Source organism: Eptatretus burgeri, chromosome 11 (assembly GCF_056783735.1).
Source record: "Eptatretus burgeri isolate ZD-2024b chromosome 11, Ebu_testis_v1, whole genome shotgun sequence".
NCBI lineage: Eukaryota > Metazoa > Chordata > Myxini > Myxiniformes > Myxinidae > Eptatretus > Eptatretus burgeri.
Genome location: NC_140971.1, coordinates 22,434,377 through 22,461,595, shown reverse-complemented (window position 1 = coordinate 22,461,595; position 27,219 = coordinate 22,434,377). Strand labels below are relative to the sequence as shown.

The following is a 27,219-nucleotide window of genomic DNA, read 5'->3' as shown; positions in this document are numbered from 1 at the left end:
GTGTGTGTGTGTGTGTGTGTGTGTGTGTGTGTGTGTGTGTGTGTGTGTGTGTGTGTGTGTGTGTGTGTGTGTGTGTGTGTGTGCGCGCGCGTGCAGAGTTCTACTGGAGCTTTCTGATGGAGTGTGTGATACACCAAATTGATAATCATGACCTCCTGAGTTGATTAGGCTAATTATCTACAAGGAATCCAGAATTCCCATGTTTTAAACACATGCCATGTTGAGGTGTATAGAGCAGCTTAATAGATCCTTCCATGCCATGGCATTCCAATTACAAATGAAATAACAAAAACAATGATAACATTGTAACAAAGCATATATTAATTAATACTAATACTATGAACAACAATAATTGTAGTATCAATTGACAATAAAAATAACAAACATATAATCCCTGTCCTGGTTTCAACACATCTGGGCTTGTTGAAAGGCGAGCTAATGCTCAAGCAGTACAGTAAGCTGGTATGTTACAAGGCCATAAAGACCAATGAAAATTTGGTCCAATGGACCAATAGGGCCACTAGTGTCTTCAAAAGTCAAGAAAAAATGTCCTAAAACCCCCCTGCCTTTTCACCACGAATAACCCTGTCTTTATTTTAATGTTCTCGATCTGAAAACCCTTCCCATCATCTGACCATTAGGTGTTCTCCACAGAAGATGACCCAAAAGCAGAGGAGCAAGGCATAGAAGAGTCCCTGTCTCACATCCCCAAACAACAGCATCCATGTCCAGTTGAATCCAACAGAAAGCCACTCCAACGGCAGATTCACCAATGTCATGGAAAGCCCCAATGCAAAGATGAGCCTAAATAGACAAAAGACAGAAAGAAATATGAAACAAAAAAGCAGCAACGAAAAACAAGAAAGACGTCGTGCAGAGCATGACACTTGCGGAATCCCTGTTAACAAAGTTGACCATAAAAATAATTTGTGGTTGAATTCAGTGACCTGATATGCAAATCCTCTTCAAATTTCAAATCAATCCGATGAAAATTGACGATTTTAGAAATATGTCAACGTAGTTCACCTTTTGACCTCAAAATCAATAGGCTTCGTGCTTACGATCAATTCTTCCATTTTGTGAAGTTTCACGAAGATCGGTTTAAATTGTGACCCACAGGTGATTGACATAGACAAATACAATCAGAAACCAAACCAACCAATATACTGTATTTGCGAAGTTTCAATTTCGGAAATGATAAAAGACGATAAAACAAGAACGTTCACAACACAATACTTGCAAAATCCAAATTTGCATAAAAAAAATTTGGTCCATACATTTTCTTACTGCCACCTTATAGTTGTTTTAGATATTTTGGATGGCCTTGACCTTGACCATTTACCAATATCGATCACATTTTACACATAACACAAATATGACACATATGCTCAAAGGTGTGCAAGTTTAAATTTAATATTGTTGCAGGCCGGGGGGTCAGCCAACCGACCGCTCTGAATGGAGCTGCAAGGCGAGTCAGCCCGACCGATCGCCCGGAATATAGATCGCCGCCCGGATAACTCCGAGTGACGGGTCCTTGTACAAGAACCGAAATACGCCAATCGGCAGATCACGTGGAGTAGGGTTGATTGCCAATCTTCAATTTACCTAATTGATTGATCGTGATCAATCAATTTACGCACGTGATCCAACTACCGGGATATTCGACCATCGACGGAACTCGTACGGAACAAACCGCCGAGGCGAGCTTGTCCATGCGCGATTCCGAGCGGCGTAATCGCCGAGAACCGTCGGTCCAAATGTCCCCCTATTACGGCAAACCAACGGCTTTCTAACTCCCAACACACAAAATGTTCAGTCAATGAGGGAATGGACGCAACGAACAGGTTTACATTCACACAAGGACATTTATTATAATGAAACACGTATGCAATTAAATAAGGCAAAACACGAATGCAATTATACAAGCAACAAAAGCACGACAAAAGAACTACAACCGTCTACTTATTATGTAGTCACTTACACTTAACAGCAGTTCCTACTTATTAGACGGGCCCACGCGCACGCACGCGCACACGCGCACGCGCGCACACACGCACACACGCACACGCACACGCACACGCACACGCACACACACACACACACACACACACACACACACACACACACGCACACACGCACACGCACACGCACACGCACACGCACACGGTGGCTGAAGCCTTTAATCACGAGCTCCAGCTCGGAGAACAGGTGAGCTGAAACTCAGAGCTTGACTCAAACCTTTCCACCTCGTGTGGTCTTCAACTTGTCCGGACCCGGGCTCCAGCGAGAGCGAGCTGGATCCAATCGCCGCGATCCTTCCTGAGCTCCCGCGAATCCTCCCGCGCTTCAACACATGCCGGTGAGACGAGGCGCCGATCCTTCCTGTCGATCGTCGCTTCCCCGAGGATCCAACTCCAAGAAGAGGCCGATGCGTCGCACCAAACCAGGAAACAAAATGGAGAACAAAAAGCTCCACGAACCAAGAAGAGGAAGAAGCCTCCACTCACAGCTCGATAAGAACAACCGGCTCAAGTTCCTTCCAAAACAAAGCAGCAGCCGAAGCTCACTGAGCCAGCCGAAGCAAAAAGCTTCCGAAGGCCTCAAGCCAAGCAAGCCAAGCAGGACCCGATGGCCTGCTGAATGACTGCTCTCTCCAAAGTAAAAAGCTTACTCCTCCCACGGGACTCAGCACACAAACTCTGCCACGGGACTCCCATGAACTCAGCCCACAAATTCAGCCCTACCACGGGACTCCCACACAAACAAAGAAAAGATGTCCTCTTTATACTTTGCACCCCCTCGCACGCACCCGGAGTGACTCATGCCCTCGTGATCCACCCCCCGCTCAACCACGGGTGGGAGGGAGTTGTTGACGTCACCGCAGGGTTCTTCTTCCTCTTCACAGAAGAGGGGGAGGGACGTCTCCATTGTTCGCTCCCTAACTATTAAATCGATCCGCAGCGCATCTAATCGATTTGAAAACATTTAAACAATGGAAGGTGAGCTATCTAGGGAACATGCACTTATCGACATAGATGACTAAGGGAACCTGTATGTTGTGTGCAATTGAATTCCAAATTTGAAACAATATCTTTGCTCCTTTTCAATTGGTTCACCGCAGCCTGCGTTTCCACAAACGAAGGAGGTTTAGAGTTGAGTGGAGGGTCAGCAATAGCATTAGTTACACCGCTGACATCCAACTCAACAGCTGGTGGGTCAGCCTGATACAGCAGCTCAAAGTAACCGGCTCAACGGGCCTTCACTTCGGACTCCTTTGTCAAGAGCCCACCACCTTCCGCTCTAAGTACAGTACACCGAGGGAAGGGCTTGGAGGAATGCAAAGTACAAATTCCCCTCGAAGCAGGACGAGAATCACTTGACCACAAGTGATGCTCAACAACTTCACAGATTCCTCGCACATACGTATCCTTGTCCACCCTCAGTGCATGTGCAGTTTTATGTCTCAGCTCCCTGAACAGCTCAGCTCTGCCATTAAGCCTGGCCCTGTGACTCTGGTCAATGGTATCGAGTGTCACTCGGGAAGCAAAGTTCTTCTTCGCCTGACGGTCGGTTCCAAGACATCCACCAGCAAAATCAAGGATGGTAGTCATAAAGGCACTCCCCAATTCTTCAGGATTTCCCGAAACACCCAGACCCCCAAATCCCCACTCAGCCTGCTCACAAACTCCTCAGCTGCCCTCTCATCCTTGAGCTTGCCAACATCCAGCCAAGGCTGGGATAGTACCATTCTCCTGGGTTTAAGCTGCAACTTCAGAGTTGTAACAACAAGCCTGTGTTCAGAATTGAGGAATATGAACACCACCAGCGTTGGAATACCAATCCAGCAATTAAACCATGAACCAGCCATGCCAAGACCACAACTTCTTGCAAAGTCAAGGAAGTTAGTGCTATTCAGGTTCACAGTTCCAGACCCATGGGGAGCAACAAGTCTCATAACCATCCCTGTCAGTGCCAGTCGATGCATTGAAATCCCCCAAGACGAGAAGAGTATCTCACCTACTGGGGCACTGATCAACCACAGACTCGAGCGCGGCATAGAATGCCTCCTTCACAGTGAAATCACTCGCCTCAGTCGGCGCATATAAAGAGACCAGGGAAATGACACCCAAGGAGTGATGAATGAATCCTGTCTCATAATACGCTCATTTTCCAGTATTACCTCAATGATCATGGGAGTCAGCTTAATGGACACAGATACAGCAACTCCTTGTGCATGGTAACCATCAGAACGACTAGACCAGTAGTAAGTGTAACCACCCGCGATGATCTCACCACTAGCCGGGCTCCTAACCTCAGAGTGCTGCAATACCGATGTTCAAACGCTGAAGCTCAGATGATAGCAGAGACGGGTGATCTTCGGGAGAGGACATTCCAGGCACCTACCCAAAGGGACCACCTCAGATTAAGTTACCCTGTGCTTTTTCTCCTATCATCAAAGAGTAGGGGGTCCTGAAGGCTTTGCCCCAATCACGTCATCCGGTGAGCTGCCCTGCAAAAGGCAGCCGCTGAGTGCGTTTTCAGTTTTCTTTGCGTTTTTTTAATGAGTTTTGAGGAATGAAGTATTTTACAGTGGCCGGAGTGCAAATCCTGCCACCAACCTCTTAGAAACAGGTACCCCAACTGCAGGGGCAGTTTGGTCCCAGATATGGATGGCCGTTGGCTCACAAGGAGCTCCTCTGCTCTTTGACAGGTTTTGCTTCAAAATGTGCTGGGTGTCCATATCCATAAACCCTCCTCACCAGGAAACCTAATGGGATTCAGTGACCCAATTTGCAAATTCTGCTCAACTTTCAAGCCAATACGATGGAAATTGACAATTTTATTTGACATTAACCTTTAGCCCTCAAATAGGCTTCAGTAACCCAATACGGAAACTTACAGTCGCTTCAAATTTCAAGTCAATCAGACGCAAGTGGACGATTTTGTGATCTTGGCCTTTGACCTCAAATCCATTGACTTCTTTTCTTTTTTCTTTCTTTTTTTGTACACATTGTCGAGTAACGTATGGGAGCTAACACACAACACACAATAAGGGTGGCTGGAGACAAGGGGGGGCGGGAGAGGGAAGGACAAAACAGTGGGGAAGAGACTTTCGGAGATCGATGGAAGGGAGAGGGATGGGGCGGGACACACGGTGTATACAAGATGGACACTTCAGGTACTTTCAGAAAGGAAAGCAGGAAATTTTAAGGAGGTAGGTTTGGAGTGGATTAACGTGGGTAGAAAAGATCGTGGTTTTGGATGGGGGAAGATAAAAGGTGGTGGTGAACAGCTGTTTTGAAGGCCTGGAGGGAAGAATGGGATTGAAGAGGGTGTGGAAGTTTATTCAAAAGGTGTGGAAAAAGAGGAATAAAAGAGTGAAGGTGAGCAGCGATTCATTATTTTAGTAGTTTTACCAGAAGAGGGTTGCTGGAAGATAGGGAGGGAGAGCGGGGGAGGGGGAGGCGAGACCAGAGAGGACACGGTAGTAGACAGAGAGACTACCGACCTGTCTGCGGTGAGAGAGTGAGAGGCCCAAAGACTCAGCCTCACTGCGTGAGATACCAATGATCCTGAATGCCTTTTTTCCACTGCGTGAAGCCGAGAAATGTGAGAGGCAGGAGCAGCAGCCCAGAGGGCAGAGCAGTACTCCATCAGGCTGCGGACGAAAGCTTTGTATGTGGGCCGAGAAAGGACTTTGCACGACGGAGGATTCCGACTAGCTTTGGAGGCCAGGTTGGAAATGTGGCTTTCCCAGGAAAGATCATGGCAGATCATGAGACCCAGAAGCTTGAACGAAAAGACTTCTTCCAGAGGATTGTTAAGAACACAGATGGGGGGGGGGGTTCCAAACGGTCCTTTCGGAGAGACATGGTGATAGTGTGAGATTTGTCAGGATTGAAAGACATATTCCACGTGTTGGACCAGTTTGTGATTTTATCCAGATCTGCAGAGAGCGAAGAAGCTGCTGCTTGCTGGTCTGAGGGATGACAGATGGTACGGCAGAGGGTTGAGTCATCAAAAAAGAGATAAAGAAGATTTTCCAGAGATTCGGAGAGATCATTGATGAAAACCAGAAAAAGAACAGGGCCCAGAACGCTACCTTGAGGAACTCTAGCCTGGACAGGAAGAGGGGATGAGAGAACTCCATTTAGGGCCACACGTTGGCTGTGACAGCAGAGGAAGTCAGTGAGCCATGAATGGAGATGAACTTGGATACCATAGGAAGAGGGTTTGGTGAGCAGGGCAGGGTGCCAGACCATGTCAAAAGCACGCGATATGTCTAGGGATATTGCTCTGATTTCATGTCCGGCATTGAGGACCTCCATCCATTGTTGGGAGAGCAGAAGCAGCATATCCAGGGAAGAGTGACTTGGTCTGAAACCAAATTGATGATTGAAATCAAGCCATTGGAGAAGAGGAAGGATTTAATGTCTGAACCGATGATGGATTCCATAACCTTGCTGATGATTGGGAGAAGGCTGATTGGTCTGTAGTTGCAGGGATCAGTTTTTGCACCTTTTTTATGCAGAGCGGGAATGTTTTCTGATTTCCGAGCAGACGGCAGATGACCTTGAGCAAATGAGAAAGTGAATAGAAGAGAAAGGGTGAGCAAGAGCAGAGGAGCGGGTTTTTAGGACACGTGGGCTGATGCCATCTGGACCGGTTGCAGAATCTGAGTCGAGGTTTGACATCAAGACTTCGAGCTTTTGATTGGTGAACCAAATTGGTGACCCAATATATAAATTATTCTCAACGATTTATGCCCTTGACCCTTGAGCGATTGACATCAAAAAGCAATACACTTCTAGCTTGTGATTACCTCTACGAGGTGGTTATGGTTCATGAAGATCAGAGTAAAATTGCAGCTTGTAGGTCATTGAAATACAGACAGGCAGACAGACAGAACAACAGCAAGAATTACTTTGCAATACATGTCGCCTACCAATGTGATATTTTCAAAGACCAAAAACGGCACAACTCTGTGAAAAATTGACAAAACGCCCTGAAACTATAACTTGTTCTGTAACTTATCATATTAAAGCCAGGTACGTAGTTTCAGTTGAATACAGTGACTTCAGAAAGTATTCACACCCCTTTTTGTCACATTTTGTTGTGTTACAGCCTGAATTTAAAAGGGATTAAATTTAAATTATTTGTCACTGATGTAAACAAATGCCTGGTGTTGGCTTAATGGTTAGGGTGGTGGGCTTGGGATCTTGGGATCCGAGTTCAAATCATGCTCGGCTGTTAAATTAATACCAGGTGGGGTTGACTCAGCCTGCCATCCTTCTGAGGTCGGCAAAATGAGTACCAGCTTGCTGGGATGATTCAGCCATTTCAGTATCCTGCGTCGGAGTGGCAACCCGCCCAGGATTGAGCCTGATAGCCCAGCAGACTGCCTCGGCAGCACCAACGCTCTGCACAGAGTATGGTCTCAATGGATGGATGGATCAAAACAAAATACCTCATAATAACAAAGTGAAAAGATGTTTTTAGAAATTTTTCCAAATAATTAAAAGCTTAAATGTCTTGCGTCAATAGTATTCAACCCCTTTGCGACAACAGTCAAAATTGAGGTCAGGTGTATCCAATTTCCTTTGATCATCCCGGAGAAGTCCCGACAACTTGATTGGAGTCCACCTGTGGCCAATTCAATTGATTTGCCATGATTTAGAAAGAAACATACCTTTCTATATGAGGTCCCAGAGTTGACAATGCATGTCAGAGCAGAAACTCTACCATGAAGTCCAAGGAACTGTTCGTAGAACTCTGAGATAGAATTATTAGTAGGCATCTGGGGAAGGGGATAAAACAATTTCCAGTGATGAAAGTTCCCAAGAGCACAGGGAGCTCCATCATTAGGAAATGGAAAGAATAGGAACTACCCAGACTCTTCCGAGAGCTGGCCATCTGACCAAACTGAGCAACTGGGAAAGAAGGACTTTTTGGTCAGGGAGGTGACCAAGAACCCAATGACCACTCTGACAGAACTACAGAGTTCCTTGGCTGAGATGGGAGAACCTGCCAGAAGGACAACAATCTCTGCAACACTTCACAAATCAAGGCTTGATGGGAGAATGGCCAGATGGAAGCCACTCCTGAGAAAAAGGCACATGACAGCACGCATGGAGTTTGCAAAAAGGCACTTGAAAGACTGAGAGCACGAGGCAAAAGATTATGTGGTCTGATGAGATGAAAATTGAACTATTTGATCTGAATGCAAAGTGCTACGTCTGGTGGAAACCGATCACAGCTCATCACCCATCAAACACTATCCCTACTGTGAAGCATGGTGGTGGCAACATCAGGCTATGGGGATGCTTTCCAGTGGCAGGGACTAGGAGACTGTCAAGGACAGAGGGGACAATGAATGGAGTCAAATACAGGTAAATCCTTGAGGAAAACCCAATTTAGTGTGCAAAAGACCTTGGACTGTGGCAAATTTACATTCCAACAGTACAAGAACCCCAATCATACAGCCAAAGCAACACTGGAATGGCTTCAGAACAACAACTTGAAAGTCCTTGAGTGGCCCAGCCAAAGGCCAGACTTGAATCACATTGACAATCATGTGGAAAGACCTGAAGATTGCCCTTCACTGATGCTCCCCATCCAACTTGACAGAGCTTAAGCAAATCTGCAAGGAAGAATGGGAGAAACTCCCCAAATCCAGATGTGCAAAGCTGATACAGACATACCCAAGAAGACTCGAAGCTGTAATCGCTGCCAACGGTGCAACAAAGTATTGACTCATGGGGTTGAATACTTATTAACGCAAGACATTTCAGCTTTTCATTTTTTATCAATTTGAAAAATTCCTAAAAACATGTTTTCGCTTTGTCATTATGGGGTATTTTGTGTAGATCGGTGACAATTTTTTAAAATTTCATCCATTTTAAACTCAGGTTGTAACACAACAAAATGTGACAAAAGTCAAGGGGTGTAAATACTTCCTGAGGGCACTGTATGTTAAAGGGTATGGGGGGGGGGGTCTGAAAAACCACAGCTGGGATGGACGGACAGACGGAGAGCAAACTTATAGTCCCCTCCAGTGAAACCGGTAGGGGACAAATAACAGACACACCAACCAATATACTTCAATTTCGCAAGTAATAAGCTAAGCAGGAGGAAGCAAAATCCTACTTTTCTAGTAACACTGGTGTCCGAGGAAGATTGTAGACACGGTTCCAAAACCAGATAAGGCAGATGAGTATGGCTGGAGTTAGCATTGTCTTCATGGCAAACCACACCTTGGTGAATCCACCATTCTGGTGGATCTCCTGTACAACAGAAGATGGGAAAAATATGTTAGAGGAAAAATATTGGGAACTGGCAACGTACAAAGGTTACAGCATCGCACACATTTAGCTAATAACGCATCTTCCCGAGGAAGGTCAGGTCATGCTTGCACAACCCTTTTGATGTCTCTACTCATTTGAGTCCGTGCTGTACCCAAACTCAAACTCGGCGAGCTTCCGGGCCAAGTCCAAGTCAAGCCGTGTTTGGCTGTCAACTCAGATATTTTAGTCACACTAAATGAAGTAACTGCAGTATTTTGAAATTGTGTGTGGTAGAAATGTGTGTTAGTGTATGAATCTGATGTGCTATAGAATGGTCATGTTGTCTCTCTTTGCGAGTTTCAAAGCAAAATGATACCGTAATTGGGCTCAGTAACTGTTACCCGTTTCGTATTCACCGTAAGACCAGTCGTGAGCACAGGTCTCAAGGCTGGCTGAGTATAGATAGCCTGGCTAAGTATAGATAACATTTGGATTTGATTAGTCAACGCGAGTCATGCTTCGTAAGAAAAAGAATTAAACAATAATATGAAGCAGCAGGCCTGCGAAGATAAGAAGTCTTATCAGGACTTTCATGTCATTGATTTAAGAGTGATCTCTTTCAGTAATAAGCTTCATCATCGTGACAGCTGACAGGTTTAATCAAAAGCAGGCATGTTGTACTTCACACACATTGCATGTATATCTGTGAGTGACATTGAGGAAGTAAAATGAAGACAAATACATGAAAAAGGATCTTTTATAATACGAAGTTGTTGTTATTGTCATGGTGAGGTGTGGTGGATTGTGTGCTCCTTCTGTATACTTTTATAATAGTTTATAGTGCTTCAAGAAATATTATGACAGCACTGTACATATAATTTTGTGTTCTCCTTCCAAAGGGTTCCTGCTTTGGCAAAATAATAAATGTTTCATTTTGAACCACTGTGTGAAGAAACCTTGAGCAATTCTTCGACTTCAAAACTTAGGTTTATTCTTACTTTTATTAAATATCTGTTGAAAGGCTTACATAAGAGTATTACCTGTTTTGTTTTTTAAAGGGACAACCCATGCATATCTACTCCTCAAATCAATAACGGTTAAAGCATACTTGTACCCCTTATCATTATTGAGTTCAATCAAATCAGCGGATCAGATATAATCAACTTCCTTGGAATAAACCTTCCTTCTACGAAACTTTGTGAATATTGGTTTATGTAATTCATCAGCTAATTGCTCTTCAGTCTTCATGACATCATTAGAACCTATAAGTTTTTTGAATTTCCAAGTCCAAGTTTCAATTTAGCACTGATCATCTTCTTCACAATGAACCGATCAACTTTTTCTCTCAAGGTTGGATTTTGTATCAGAGACAAATTATACAACATTTCTCTATCGGCTTCATGCTTTTCTTCCAAAGTTGTGGTATTCCCATAATCAATATCGTGTCTCATGCACACTTCATCAACTCTATTGATGGGTTTTCTCCATGATTTAGGATTGTCTGTCTCATCCAATATTTTATCCAAGTTTGTGCCTGGACCACAGAAAGAATACCCTGGTAGATGTAATTCCCCTGGTATTCCAGTAGTTGTAAATTTACTTCCTGATAAAAACTTTTGTATATCTCCTCCGAGTTTGTGTTTGGAGATAAATTGATTTTTTTTTGAACCACACACCGAACATATACCTTTTTGTATAACCCTGTTATTTTTACTTTTAATAAATGAAATATTTTTAGTATTAGTTTTCTTTTTACATTTGAGACAATAACTCATTTATTTATGAGAAAAATTCCTGCAGAGTGCAAAAACCTTTTTAATTTCCAACATGCACATTTGAATCTTAATTTTTAAAACATAAAGAATCCTTAGAAATGCCTTCACTCTCTCCTCCATTTATTTCAGAAAAAAATGAAAAACTTGAATTAAAATGAATATCTTGTTGATGTCAATAGTCTTGTCAAAAGTATTGCAAATAGACTTGTCAATTCTTTGTTTTCCTCCTCGGTGGGTTGAGTTATTTTCTGTAATACCACCAATCTTTTTTTAATCTCACCGGTTTCCATATTTTGATATTTATTTAGTCTCGCTCTTTCCTCCCTCTCCTCCCCCTCCTTCTCTCTCTTCTCCTTTTCCTCCTCTTCTCTCTCTTCGACTCCTTCCTCGTCCCTTACTATCCTTGAATCGCTTACACCCCATAGAATATCATACATATATTCATCAGGATTTCTTGTTATTCCTGTATCCAAAATAATTTTTTTTTACAACAGGAAACCAATAAAATTTCTTTAAGAGCCTTACCTATTCTTAACTTTATAATTTTTTCATTATTTAACATTCTAATTAAATCTAAAGTTGTCGGTTGATCAACATCAGAATAATGCCAATCTTTTATTGAAAATACCTCATTCTTATGTTGTAGAACATGTATATTAAAATACCGAATACCCTTTTCTTGAAGGTATGCTTGGACACAGAAATGATAATTTTCTTGAAGCCTTCTTCCTGTCATTTATGTATTAGAAATATATGTTAGAATAATATTATGACACGAAACACCTCCCCATCTTCCCATAGTTAAATCGTTTTGTATTTCCTTTCTTATTATATATAATCCTGTTTTCATGATATAAACAAGGGCAAAACCATGATTATATTTACCCTTATTAAATTCTTTTATTTGTTGTTGACTAATCGTGGCTCCACAAAACTCATTCTCCATACCAAGTGGATAATATTCTTCCTTACGAGACTGATTTAATTGTTCCATGTCTTCTAGGTCAATTTTAAATGACCAATTATACCCTAAATCATTCATATCATACCCCCATTGTTCTATTCTCATACAAACGATACGCCCTTCTTTATAAAAAATTATTTTAATTCGAACTGTGAATTCTATATGACCTGGAGATGAAATCAACACTTCTGTATCTTTGGAATACACGGCCATTTAATTTAAGGATATATATTGTGATAAATCGCTTAATCTCACCAAGTCATTCGCGTCAGTCGGGCTTGGATAATTTTTGAATTTATAAGCATTTTTCATATTAATATTTTTGGTTATATTATATTTATGTCGTTCAGCCTGTGCCTTTGTGTAATAATTTGATAAATCAATATCCAGTTCTTGGGATACACCAAAGATAGAACCATCTTTACCAACATAAGTCATTTATATTAGATTAAAAATAATGTCGTAATTTTTTTTATTTTTGTTGAGTTGAAATAACACATATAGACATTATTGAGCACAACACTTGGAATTTAATTCTTGGACTTGAAATGTTTGATAAACACCATTCTGAAAGAATTTTATGACTTCAACAGGTGGTGGAAGACCAAAACTATCAAAATAATATTTGTCTTGACTATTAAAAATACAAACCCAATGAGAACCGTTCCCATTATTATCTTCGAAGTTCATAATAATATTCTTTGTATGTTTAGGCACATACAAATAACCACATTATGAATTTTTAATTTATTACAATATTTGACAAGTTGTAAATTTGATGTTGTATTCTTTCCAAATTCTTTAAACCACTCATCAATGCTCATTTATTTATTAGAAAGATATAATCCATTTCCTCTTTTTGTGAATTTTACACCTGCTTGTGCGATCGAAGAAAGCATATCTCCACCTAACAATCTCGCTTTATCAGGCAGACCTTCAAGTTTTTCAGCAAAACCTACAATTACACCACTTCCACTAATTTGTTTCTCCAACTCTTTGTTATGTCTTTCCAATTCTTTTTGAACCTGGAGTTGAGCCTTCCTTTCGTTGGCAGTTTTCACCGCTGTTGAAATACCACCCGTCAATGCTCCAACCGCACTTAAACCAGCAAATAAAGGAATTAGAAATGGGAGAAATCCTGAACTCGTCTCTCTTAAGGCCCGGTCACACCTTGACGTTTTAGCCAACGTATGCCGATTTTTGAATTTTTTTTTCTAAAACGCTGGCACACGTTGAATACGTTATGGGTAAGTTTTGATAACATTGAGAGCACGCTGAAAAACACTGCCATACGTCGTTGTATGTTGGCTTTAAATGTTGTACTTTTTGGTTGTCCTCAAATTTTTTCATGCTTGAAATTTCATGACGTATGCCGGCGTATGACTCACACGTTCCGCTACGCTGGCCACAAGTTGTATGCACGGTCTGCGATCGTTGACAGACGTCAACACATGCTACTTGTAAGTTAATCATAAGTTGAGACACGCCGAGGTAATGTTTAGCGTACCCGAAACTTATTTCTAACCTATGATTAACGTGTTGTTGGCACGTTACGCGATCGTTGCCACACATCGACAGACGTTACTTTTAAGTTACTCATAGGCTGAAAGACGTCGGTATAATGGATCGTCCTTGCGTCAGCGTCCACGGCCACGGCCAGGACACTTATTTGCAGCATTCTTCAAACTTTTCTTCGGCATGACGAGGATGTTCACACTTCGATGTATAGCTTGGCTATGATTCCAATTGTCCATCGGCAGCGTCTATTTAAAATAGTCGAGTTTGAGCGTTTTAACACGTTCAGAAGAAACGCTTCAAATTTCAAAACCTCAGCATCAAAAAACAAAGGCGAGTGACAGCAATTTAAATCGTTCATTGTAAACAATGAAAATGGCTGAGTGGTACCGTTTAAAAGTCGTTGAGTGTAAAAAAAATCCAATTGTTGAGCGCAAGCGTCTACTTTCAATAGTGGAGTTTGAGCGATTTAGCACGTTCAATAGAAACGATTAAAATTTCCGAGCGCCAGTGTCAAAAAACAAAGGCGAGTGACAGCAATTTAAATCGTTCATTGTAAACAATGAAAATAGCTGAGTGGTACCGTTTAAAAGTCGTTGAGTGTAAAAAAAATCCAATTGTTGAGCGCAAGCGTCTACTTTCAATAGTGAAGATGCAGCCATTTAAATCGTTGAGTGGCAGCCTATGAATAGCAAACCCTACGTCACCGGCAAAGATAAACTGCCGCACGATATGGATAAGTTAGGCTATCGTTGGGCATAGTTTGTGAACGCCGGCTTCACGATAATTATTCGTTGGTATATCGTATCTATAAGTAATCAAAGCGCTCTATGCACATTATTAGTTCATTGTGCATTTGTCCAACCATTATGAATAGACCTAAATCGTAAAAACAAGCTATAGCTCATTGTTGAAAAAGCCCCATAAAAAATTAGCCGCGAAGAACTTCGAACAATGGTGAAAAGATGTCTCCTACCCGTGGACACGCGGACGCAAGGACGATCCATCATAACCCATACCCTCCCCCTCACACTCACCTACTACTGCCAACATGAACAAACTACTACTAATACTAATACTGATACTGTTACTGCTGACATGGACATCGACTCAAAAAGGACTCGAAAACACTGTTGGGTTCCCCTTTTATGAGCAGCATTTTTATATACCAATTCCCAAAACCGCTGGGAACACGTCTTTATATGGCAGTTGTAAGCTAGAAACACGTTCATTTTTTTTTTTTGTCGACCGGAAGACGTCATTGGAATACGTCTACATACGTCGATGTGTGTTGGGACTACGTAAAGAATTGGTTCAAAGCACGTCAAACATAAGTTAGAAATGTTTCGCGTAAAAAAGACATTACCGCGACGTGTTTTGACTTATGAGTAGCTTATAAGTAGCCTTTGTGGACGTGTGTAAGCGTCCACATATCGTTTGTAAAACTTATCCCCATCGCATGTGGAACGTGTGTCATACACCGAGTACGTCGTAAAATTTTGAATATGTTTAAAATTTCTTGACGTACTCTACTTACTACGACGTATGATAGCGTACTTTAGCGTTCTACTCACGTATACCAAACTTACTCATACCGTATTTGACGTGCCCCAACGTTTTAGACACATTTTTCTTAGGTCGGCATACGCTGGCAAGATCGCCAAGGTGTGACCGCGATGTTGACACTTCCATTTCTACGGCAGTTACGATTCGAATCGTTGCGAGTCAGCCTTTTAATAGGCTACGTCACGACATCGTCGGCGATGCGTGCAACGCGCTATGCCTAAGTTAGACTATCGTTGGGCATCGGTTGTGGAGGCCGACAACAGGTTCAGCATTCGTTGGTACAAGTTATCTATAACACAACGAAACGTTCTGTGTCCGTTACCGATGCGTTATACATAAGACCAAGTCGCTATGAATACGTCCGAATCTTTAAAAAAAAAAACATCAAAAGTTCAACGTAAGCCAGATTTTACATACATTTTAATACGTTGCCATCGCTGGCTAAAACGTCAAGGTGTGACCGGGCCTTTATTGAATATTTTTTCAACATTGGTTTTGTCATTTGAATTTTAAGTGAGCCAGTATCATTCAAGATTTTAACCTGTTCTCTTGTGAGCAAAACATCAATTCTTACTGCTCCTTTTCTCTGAATTGTATTAATGTTAATCGTACAAGGCTTTTGATTTTGAACACAAGATGATAGTTTATGAAGATTGATTTGATTAACAGAAACCCCAGTTGGTACTTTTCCACTCATTTATTTAACAAAAAATGTGAGACTAATCATAACACCATTATCTGTATTAATCTGCAATTCTGTTTCTTCCAAAAGCAAACAATATGTATCAACTTCTTCACTCTCTCCTCTTTCAATGTGTGGGGAAGTATCCACTCGATTAGACTTTATAGATTCCTTTTGAGCGCTCAGGTCAAACGCATAGATTGTATACAAACTTTAAAATGCTGTCATATCCAAAATAGGTTCTTTATTTCCATTACTTTCACACACCTTTTGGTAAGACTTGTATGCTTCAGCAAAATCATTTTTTTCCCAATTAATTTCCAATCTCTCTCATGGATAAAATGTTCCATCTGGAGATACGCGAAGTTGTTTCACCTTAGCATCATCACTCAATGCATTATTCTTATCAGTCGCAGTATCACCATCTGGCTTTTTAAAAATGATCCACAGATATCGTGGCTTTCCTTCCAGAACACCCAAATTCCACGTGAAAGTGGTTTGGTTGAGTTTAACGTGTTGACATCTTCTTTTGAGGTATGATACACTGAGTGGTTTCTGTGAGTTAAGTCTTCTATTTTAAGATTCAGAGTATATTCACTAATATACCAACTCATTTCCTCAATTACAAATTTATTCTGATCACCAAAAGCACTACCAACACCAAAAAGCAATCTATTTTCATTATCATTCCTTTGGAGTTGAAATCTAATTTTAAGACCATACAGAACTTTATCATGATCACAAAATCCAAACCTACCTTTAAGAGGAACTGCCACAGTAAAACTATTAACTGCTTTTGCATCATCATTATACGCTCCTTTCCTTTGAGTGTATCCAGGGTCTGTGGTTGTTCCCGTTGACATATCAGGAATAAAACCTTCGACAGACCCCTTTCCCATTCTATCACTGAATGTATAGAGTGTAAATTTCATCATTTCAGATACAGCAGAGACATAATCAACTGCTTCAACTTCTTGTGTTGCAATGTACAAACGCACACTATCAAACATTTCCCAGAAGAAATCATTTACGAGTGTAGCGTTTGTGTTATTCTCAGCCTTTGTGAATTTAAATTTACACAAGAAACTTTTGGAGAGATTCAAATAGGTTTGTTGATTATTTATTTCAAAACTTTTTGTACCATTTGCATTCCAGTTATTGCATTTATCTTGAAGTAATCTTCTTTTTTAGTGGAGTTTGAGATAATAATAGTATCATCCAAATCATAGATACGATCAATTGCTTCCATACTTGTATTTATTTAGGAAAAAAGATGTTAAAACTTTTGAAACCCTGATCCAAGTATTCGAATTATTTTCTGTCGTTCTTGGGGGGGACAACTGAGTTTTGCCTTTCTTAATTGCTTGTAATTTATGAGATTCCTTCTGGGCATCTTTTATGCTCTTTACAGCACCTGCTACATTTCCCACAGCAGAAGCCAATTAGGTCTTTATGTTGAAGAATAGTTGAACCAATACCCATTAGAGTATCAATTATCCCATCTCCTCCAAATTGATGTCCAACACCCCTTTGTCTCTTAGGTTTATAGTATCCTCCACCAAGATACATACCTGCACCCTTGTAGTATGGGGAAAGGAACATCCCTTCCCCTGTAATTATTTTAAATTTTCCCAACTCGTGTTTCCTCACAATAACCATCGTATTTATTTTTTGGAAAACTTCACGTCGGTGAATTCTGATGGATATAACTTCCCCATTAAAATAAATCATACAATTATCTTGGTCGGTTATCCTAAAATGTACTCTGTGTATGTTTTTTTCCTGACACAGGGAGATAAACCAAATTTTTGGGTTCCATATTGAATTTATAACCAATTGGGGTTGAGTATGCACTGAATGAAAATATTGTATTTGTTTTTATTCCATCATTATAAGCAACATCAATCAAATCACAGTGAATTAATACCAAGTTTATTCCTGAGGATATTTGAATGACATTATCACTGTAAAACGTCCCATTAGTTTCAATCTTTTTTGAGGAGAAACCCAAAAACTCTCGAAATGAATTATCAATTGTGAAATCAACCTTGTTGTTATTTTTAAGTTTAATCGTTGATTTTGAAGTATGTTTTTGAATGTCTCTCACAATATTTTTTGGTTCATCACCCTGTTCTTTCATAAGACGAGCAATTTCGGAAGATATTTGAGAAATCTCGTATGCTCCGGGTGAGACTGTTATCGTTTTGTATCCACTTCCCGGATTATAACTAAACTTGTCATTTTTCTCGGTTATATTAAATAAGGTATTATAAGTTTCCATGGACAATAAAGATGCCTCATATTCTTTTGTTGTGTCAAGTTGTAGTGGGTATGGGAATGAAGATGTGTGGTCGCTTGTTGTGAAATTAAAACTCAGGATTGTGCTTCTCATCTTATTTAATATGAGATAAAATGTCTTTATATTGAGATTTATTAATAATTATTTTCATGTTCATCAACTGGTCTAAAATGGCTGATGCTTCATTCAAACAATTGTTATTTCCAGCCTTCTTACTGCCAAACAACAATAACAGTCTATTAACTAATTGTAATGGGTCATTTGGAAGAAAACGAACACCTGAACCAAGGATACTTATAGCCTGAATAATGTGTTTCTCCTTCTCATTCTTCCTACTTTTACCAGAAAGAATAACCCTATAATCAACAGAGTTCAGCAGATCAATATATATTTTATCATATCCAATGGTTTATCAATATACTTTGATTCATCCCTCACAGTTGAACCTTGTCTTCCATCTTTTGTGAGAAGAAACATTAATCTCGGAGTTAGTTTGACAGGAGGTTGAGCAGAACTCAAGAACCTTAATTCATCATTAAATATCAATACCATTTCTTGAACAAGATGAAATATTGCTGGTTGTTCTGTTGGAATGAGTCCTGCTTTGGTTTTTGAATCCGCTGAATATTCATTGTTTTGATGAAGAGCATTCACAATATAATCAGGGGGTCGATTCATCTCTTCCAGTTGTTGAAATAATCCTTCATCATCATATTCTAATTCTCCTATTTGCTCTCATTCTTCCTCCGTCATTTGACTGAAATCTTTTAACATTTGGAGCTTTCTCGGAGTATATTTTGTGGGAACTGTGGAAACATCTATAACTTTTTCTTGGGAAGTTTTTAAAAGTGGTTTAGAAAATTTCTCATTTTCTTTCAAATGCTTCTTCACCCGTTACTTTTTGTCTGCATTTCTTCTTTATGTCTTCCTGTTGTTTTCCAACTTTTGAAACCAACTCTTGATGTTCCCTAAATCTTCATGCTCTTTCTTTCGCATCCATTTATTTATTTATTGGAAAATATAATTTAATGAATTGTAAAGATCAACAGGGAAATTTTCCTTTTCTTCATCATCCAAGTCGATGTGTTCAAATAAATCCTTTTCTTTAAATATTTCATCAAATTCTTTATTAACATTAATACGAGTTGTAATTTCTTCTTCACTAATACTTGCATCTCTGCTTTTCATACGTTTCCGTTGAGTTTCTTCATCAACATCAAAACCGATTGATAAAATCTTCACTCCGCTCAGATGTTTAATAATTTGTCTCGTTCCTTCTGGATTAGTTTCTAATATCCCAAGACCACCAGATTTTAGTTTCTTTAACTCACTCTTACAATGTGAATATTTTGTTGTACCAAGAGAAACCTCCTCAAATATTTGACCTTCATTCCTCAATCGCATCTGTTCCTCCACCTTTTACTTCTCCAGGTCTTATTGCTCTCGTTGTTGTTGATACAATGCGGATCACGGGGTGTTTTTTAAGTAAATTTACAATATTCTCATTTGTACTACACAAGAACCTTGATTTATGAAAGTTTTTTTCCAGAAGCAGATTTACCCACAAGATTTATAATAATAGTTGTCATTTATATATGCAATTGTTTTTAAAACAAAAAAATATATTCCTTAATATCTCATCTTGTTTCACAACAATATATTTATATTTTTCAGTCGTGTGATTCATGTAATCCCCAAATTCCTTTTTACTACATAATGTAGAACAATTATCTCTCCAAAATTATTTATATCTGTTGAATTTAACTTGAATAAAATAAAAGTATAAGCATTGTTTCTGATGGAACCATGAGGAAGTTGAAAGTACGATTGACTAAGATAAATACAATTACAAGAAGAATGTCTCCCTCTTGTGTAGTAGCTGTCCATTACCGTTTGGTTTCTCTCATTAACACAATCATCAAAGATAAAAAGGTTCTTTTTTGATTTATCCAAATTTTGGGGAGACGGAATATCATCCGTATTATCACGAAGAATAAAAGTTAACGGTTTTGATTTCTTTTTACATCTCTGTGTATCACAAAATAGTTGAATTATATCTTCAATGTTGTAATCATTTCGGTTTTTTTGAAGTTTAAATAAACCGATTATATCTTCTTTTTGAAGACCAGCATTAAAACCTTGTGAGAGCAGTTGATACTCTGGTTGAAAACTCGACTTTGTGAAAATTATTAAATTATCATAATCTAAAAAGTTGGGAGTCAGGAGCATCTTCAAAAGTAAGCAGGTTTTTCCACATCCGCTTGAACCAACTCTGAGACATCTTAATGAATTTGGAAGATTTTTATGATTGTTAAATTTTATCTTATTTTCCCAAATGGGTAAAAAAATCATTCATTTATATATTTGGAAAACAGGTTATTTAATTTATTATTGGCTTTTCAGAAACTCTATATTTTATCCTCAGTTCAGGTTTAATTTCAAGATAATCCATTATTTTATTTATGCAATATCTTGTGTTGATATTTCCCTGAAAATCACATCCATGAATAATATATAACAACAATCCTTTGAACATTTCTCTAATACGTTCAGTTTCTTCCCTTGTAAGGAAAGGTGTGTTATCACCCTCATACTTTACATTCATTTCTCTAATCAATCTTGTAAAGTAATTCATTTTTGGTGTAAATCTAAAAATTATTTTCATTTTTAAATTTTTTATTATCATTAATTAGAAGATAATCACAGAATATACATTGTTTGTAGGCTTTTGACTCTGTGTTTAATCCCCGTCTTTCACACGCAGGACAATTCTCAAATTTGTCATATAGAGAATCAGGAAAGTCTAACATATTGTTACGGCTGTGGAAATTCACATTACACCATGAAGGGCCCGTAGGTGAGATATCTCTAAGTACATGTGTAGTTAGCCCCAAATCCGTTGTCTCGAGGGAATTTATGTGATTCATTCGGGCTGCGACGCTTTGAGATAGCCGTTTTTCTGTTCGATCTTTATTTTGAACGAACCACGTCTCAACCGCCATCACACAACAACCACCTTAACCACCACGCCAGCCATCGTCACGAACTACAACCACGCTCCAACCCTCAGACAACAACAACAATGCCAACAGCCACGACCTTTACCTTCACAACTCAAGCCCGTAAACATCACATCACCGTCATTCCCAAACGGCACCATAACCATCAAACCACCACCGATAAACCCTCCACCACCCTCACCTCTCTCCTTCAACGGCCATTCCTGCACCACCTGTGAACACTGAGCGTCGGGCTGTCTTGGGCTCGTTCAGCGATACGCACCGAGCCGCGAGCGCAAATAGCAGCCTTTCCGAGGGAGAATTCGGATCAGGAACACTACACGCCCACTTCTGATCCGTCCAATTAGCAAGCGCAGAGCAGCTTGACCCCGCCTCCAGGCGCGTCTGTGTGAAATCGATATATGCAAATTCTAGGATCAGGGGAGGTTCACACCCACTTTTCCTCCGTCCAATTGGAGAGCGTGGCTCAGCCCCCGAGGTCATCCTGATCCGGATATTTGCATATTGTTTTCTCCTGCCGGCCTATAAAACGGCGAGCGCAAGGCGAATCGTGGTAGAGTGTAGCAGTAGCAGAGTGTGGCAGTAGCAGAGTGTGTCGGCAGGGCAGAGTGAGTCGAGTTATCAGTGTGGCAGAGAGTGGAGTTGGGTGGCAAAGTCATCGGTGTGGCATCGAGTTGGGTTCTGCAGTCGGCTGAGGAGAGTTGCGGGAAGAGGCAAAGGAGCTCGGGTCCGAGGCGAGAAGGTCGGCGACGAGGTCACGGTGTGAGATCGCTCGTCGCGGGACCCAAGCCAGCCAGCCATTCTCCTCCCCCAGGGCATCAACAATTCCCCCTTTCCCCCGCGCTGAGATAGTGCAAAAAGGAGGCCCCGTTCCCACCCCACTCCAAACGTCGTGCCAACGAAACCCGCCAAGGAGCACGGAGTCGGGGCACAGCCACGCGGCCACATCTGCGGCTCGTCCACCAATGCGTCACGAGGACGTGGGTAGGACCCCCCCCCGGTCTCGCCGACCTGGCCGCTCCTCCAGGTCACGCGCACATATTGGCCTCCAGGCCTGTCTGCCGCCTTGTCTATGAGGGTGGCTTCTTTCCTTTGCTTTTGAGTAAATGTGCGTTGGCGCCGTCTGTAAAGTAGAACTGTACAAGTGTTGCCGTGTGTGTGTGTATTTGGTCGTAACTCTGCGTCATTGTTTCTTTTGTTTTAATTGCTATATGTCCATTTTGACTGTTTGGCTGTATATGTGTGCTTTCCGTGTGTCGCATAATAAATGTGCATTGTGTGAACTGTTTTCCCGTTTCGCTTCGTCTTTTCTTTATTGACCCTCCATCCTGCTTCACGTAAAGGGTTCGTAGTGGGCTTAATACGCCCGATAATTAATCAGAACCGTCGAGGCCGACGATAACACCGTTCGGTTATCACTGTAGCACCGAACGGACCGCTTAAGCGGTTCGTGTCTGGAGTCGGCCTGTGGCGTGGTGCGATCGCCCGGTCGACCATTCGCGCAGGTACTTAGGTCGATCGAATATGGCGAGCAACCCTATCCTGCGTGGGTGGGCAATTGGCACGATCATGGTGAGGTTAAACCCCCACCCGTGACTAGCTCCCGGCGTTGGTCCGAGAGGGTCACGACTGAATTGTCCGTCCGGTAGGTGACGTGCCGTGATTCGAGTCACGTGGCCGTCAGCACGCCGGCGGGCGCGAATTCGCAACAATATTTATAAAGTAAAACTTTACTTAAACTGAAATTCATCTACACTTTCAGTTGCATATTGACTCATATTTAATAATATTACCATCGATATCTATGTACTTTTTTTTCATTACCAGATTCAACTACAACATTTTTTTCTATTAAAGGTAATTTTAAAATGATCCTAAACTACTATTGAACGAAATGTCATTTCACCTGATATATTAACATCCTTTATTTCATCAGGATTTACATCTTTAGGGTTGTTGAAAAAAATACAAATTTCTCCTTGCATATTACAGATGGTCTTATCTTTTCTTTCTAAAGCTTCATCCATAAGGTTTTTGTTTTTTGATACTTTTTCTTGTTTCATTGCTTTTTCTATTTTTGAATATATTACCAGAAGGAGAGGAGAAACTTTTGTTAGAGATACTTTAATTGATGTTCTACCAGGTATACTTAAAGCCCTTCCACTGAAGGAAATTGAAGAACTCATCTTATCCACCATAATTGTTTTTATCCAATAGTTGTTATATTTATCTTTGTTCAATTTTACATCCTTGACATATTTCTCAGTATCTTTTACAAATGAATAGATCGATTGAAACTCGTCTTTTGAGTCTTGAAACATTGTATTTATAAAGTGAAAAAAGTTGGAGGATAAAACGGTTTTAAGCACAGATTAACCTATGAATTAAACGAAATTTTCATCAAGAAAATTTTAGTTTAAGTAAAGTTTTATTATATAAATATGGTGAATACAACGTACTGCAATGTTTGTAATCACGAAAATAAACATTATAAAAAAAACACCTTCGAACCAACAAACACACATTTAATCTATTTCATCAAATATCTCCTCTTGAGTTGGAAAGAAAACATTGTGATATCTGCTCAAAGGATGTTTTGAAGAGTAGTTATAATAGACATCTTCAATCACAAAAACACAAGAAAAATGAGTTTAAAGTCAAGGGAGACTATTATATTGAAAACACTGATGGGGCATTTAAAGGGCATATAAAAATAAGGATTTTTCAATTTGGAGAACCCGGTCCATCATCAATAGCTGAATCAATTGAAATAGTGAAACCTGATGTTGAAAAAGTTATTAGAAAGACATTAAAAGAAATGAAAACTTTAAAGTTTTATATGGGAGTGAAAATGAATATGAAAAGACAAGATGAAGAACAAACTCCTTATATGAGAACAGATCTTCATTTTATAACATCATTTCAAGATTTTTTGAATAGTGGGGTTTATGAAGAACTCGTGAAGGTGCCCATCTTGGACGGGCGTCACTGGCAACATATGGTAAAAGACAGATAGCATGAATGTATTTTAAACAATATATTGCATCATTTTTATCCATTGATTATCATTCAGGTTTTCCCCTTCGACTGTCCCCGCAGTAGCACCACTTCGATGACATTACCACGTAATTTAGTGACTACACAACGTGTACCATTCGTGAGTTCCGGAGGATCCAGAGAGCGCATTAAAATTACAGGGCACCCTACTTTAAAGTGATCCAAAAGGCCGCATCAGTTTCGTGTACATATTCATATCTTGTAGATTTTAGCTGGCAGGATCAGTTTCGTCTACATATTCATATCTTGTAGATTTTAGCTGATTCTGAAACTGTTAAGAGCATGTCGATCGGATGGTTCTGTGATTTTCTACGGTAGTAAACAGAAGTTTGACTGAAGCCTGTACGCCACTATGCGGAGACCCGAGGACCTAATATTTCACAACAAACTAAAAACTCACAAAATTTGAAGATATTTTAAATAAACAATTTATTATAATATTAATTAAATATCATTTTTATCCATCGATAATATGAATTGTTCTGTACAGCTATAGATGTTCTCCTGGGATCTGCGCATGCATCCACGATCCATGTTCTAATGAAATGCAGTAGGAATAATAAAAACAGCACCGTGCGGGAGTGCAGGTAATCTCTCCAAAGCTCTCGGAAAGCCTTAAAATGCATCACGATCGGTTTGATTGTGAACAGATATACGGACGGACGGACATCGAGACCGGTTTTATTATGTCATCATGAAGGTACCGCTTGATATTACGCATTGAAATAGAGATATGAATACTCAAGTGAGTTTATTATATGTCTATGATTGATAGCTTATTGACAGCTCAATAACATGAGCAATTTACTATGTCGTATAGTGATTAATAATAACACTCTACAAAAGGTTTTACGAACTCATCTCAGTGGTCCTCTAAAAAATGGGAAACATTTTTATTTCTTTTTGGTGCAATAATTCCTCCCATTTTGCAAATGGAGAAAATGAACTGTTGAACTACCATAATCATCAAAACTAATTTTGAGGGGCCTCTTTAAGAGGACAATAATATCATTACTGTATATGTCAAAGCTTGTTTCATTTCATGCAGGAACAAAAATCTTATGGTGGAACAAAAAAAGGGGCGTGCCAAAATATTAATATAATATAGTAATAAGATTTAACTACCATAATCATCAAAACGAATTTTGAGAGGCCTCTTAAGGAAGACAATAATATCATCTATGTTAATATTTTGGCACGCTCCTTTTTTGTTCCACCATCAGCTTACTATATATGTAAAAGCTTGTTTCATTTCATGCAGGAACAAAAATCTGATGGTGGAACAAAAAAAGGGGTGTGCCGAAATATTAATATAGATAATAATAAGATTTAACTACCATAATCATCAAAACAAATTTTGAGGGGCCTCTTAAGGAAGACAATAATATCATTACTATATATATGTCAAAGCTTGTTTCATTTCATGCAGTAACAAAAATCTGATGGTGGAACAAAGAAAGGGGCATGCCGAAATATTAATATAGACTATCAAGACAAGAGGAGGATGTTGATAATACAGTGGTAGGAAGTGGATTGAATATTTTTTAAAATGATCTTTTTAGAGACATATTCTAAAATCAAACCCTCTTAAAGCTTCTTCTTCTTATATTGAATTACCAAAAGAAATAAAACTAAAGAAGGCAGTTGTTAATATTAAGAACAATGATAATAAATGTTTTCTCTGGTCTGTTCTTGCTCACTTACATCCACCAAATTGTAATTCAGAAAGAGTAAAACAATATATTAAATATGAGAATACCTTGGACATTAAAGATTTTAAATTCCCATGCCACGAACAGATATTCCTAAATTTGAGAAAAAGAATAATCTTTCTATTAATGTTTCTGGATTAATGGATACAAACAAAGTTCAAATATTAAAAATTTCAAACAACTATAAAAATGAAGAAACACACATTGATCTTTTATATTTTAGTGTTGCAAATAATTCACATTATACATACATCAATAATTTATCAAGATTAATCTCTTCTCAGGTATTCAGAACAGCAAACAAAATATATCCTTGTAAGCGATGTCTTAATTCATTTCATACAAAAGAACGATTAGAACAACATTCAAAATATTGTAGTAATCATAAATCAGCTGTAATTACAATGCCTAAATCTGGTGAAAAGATTTCTTTTGAAGATTATAATAAATCTATCATGCACCCATTTGTGATATACGCCGATTTTGAATGTATCCTAAAAAAGATAAATACTGCTTCTCCGAATCCAAAAGAATCATACACAAATAAATATCAAAAACATATTCCTTGTGGTTTCTGTTATGATATCAAATCATCTGTTGGAGAAAAGTATAATAAACTTGAACATTATAGTGGAAAAAAAGCTTCACAAGAGTTTGTAAAACGATTAGAAAAGGATTGTATAAGACGAACTAAATTAATGAAAGAAACAAATGAACCGATGAAATTAACCGAAGAAGAAAAATTAGAATTTAGAAAGAACAATATCTGTCACATTTGTGAGGGGGAAATTGAGGAGTCTAAAGTTAGGGATCATTGTCATCTTACTGGTAAATATAGAGGTCCCGCTCATTCTTGTTGTAATCTTAATTATAAATTTCCTTCTTTTATTCCAGACTTTCTTCACAACAGCGCCAACTATAATACACATCAATTTATAAATGAACTTTCAAAAACACCAGGGAATATTTCTGCCATAACAAACACAAGTCAAAAGTATATTTCATTTACAAAAATGATATTCACAAAACCTTTAACTCGTATTAGGTTTCGAGATTCTTACAAGTTTATGGGAACACCACGAGCCTACCTCGCATCAAATCTAAGCTTAAGGATGAGTTGGGTGGAAAAGTAATGAGTTAGTTTATTGGAGAGAGAGCAAAGGCATATGCTTATAAGTATGGTGATCAGATTGATAAGAGGTTAAAGGGAATAAAGAAATATGTAATAAAGAAATCAATAACTTTTAGAAATTATTATAATTGTTTGATGAATAAGAAAGAAGAATATAGGAAAATGAATACAATAAGAAGTTATAAACATAACATATATAGTAAAGAAGTAAAT

General features: G+C 39.3%; 1 protein-coding gene across 6 annotated transcripts in view; it reads right to left on the bottom strand.

Annotated features, from left to right (window-relative positions):
• Positions 1-27,219, bottom strand: part of WLS (Wnt ligand secretion mediator) — a 61,103-nt gene that overhangs the window by 20,144 nt on the left and 13,740 nt on the right. For all 6 annotated transcript variants that reach the window (XR_015049144.1, XM_085845536.1, XM_085845537.1 and 3 more), the window contains exons 6-7: positions 9,148-9,284; positions 636-804 (exon numbers count right to left, since the gene is read on the bottom strand). Coding sequence is in view for 5 of the 6 variants with exons in the window: in XM_085845536.1 (XP_085701662.1) it covers positions 636-804; positions 9,148-9,284 (306 nt within the window). In the remaining variant the exon portion in view is untranslated. The remainder of the gene's footprint in view (positions 1-635; positions 805-9,147; positions 9,285-27,219) is intronic.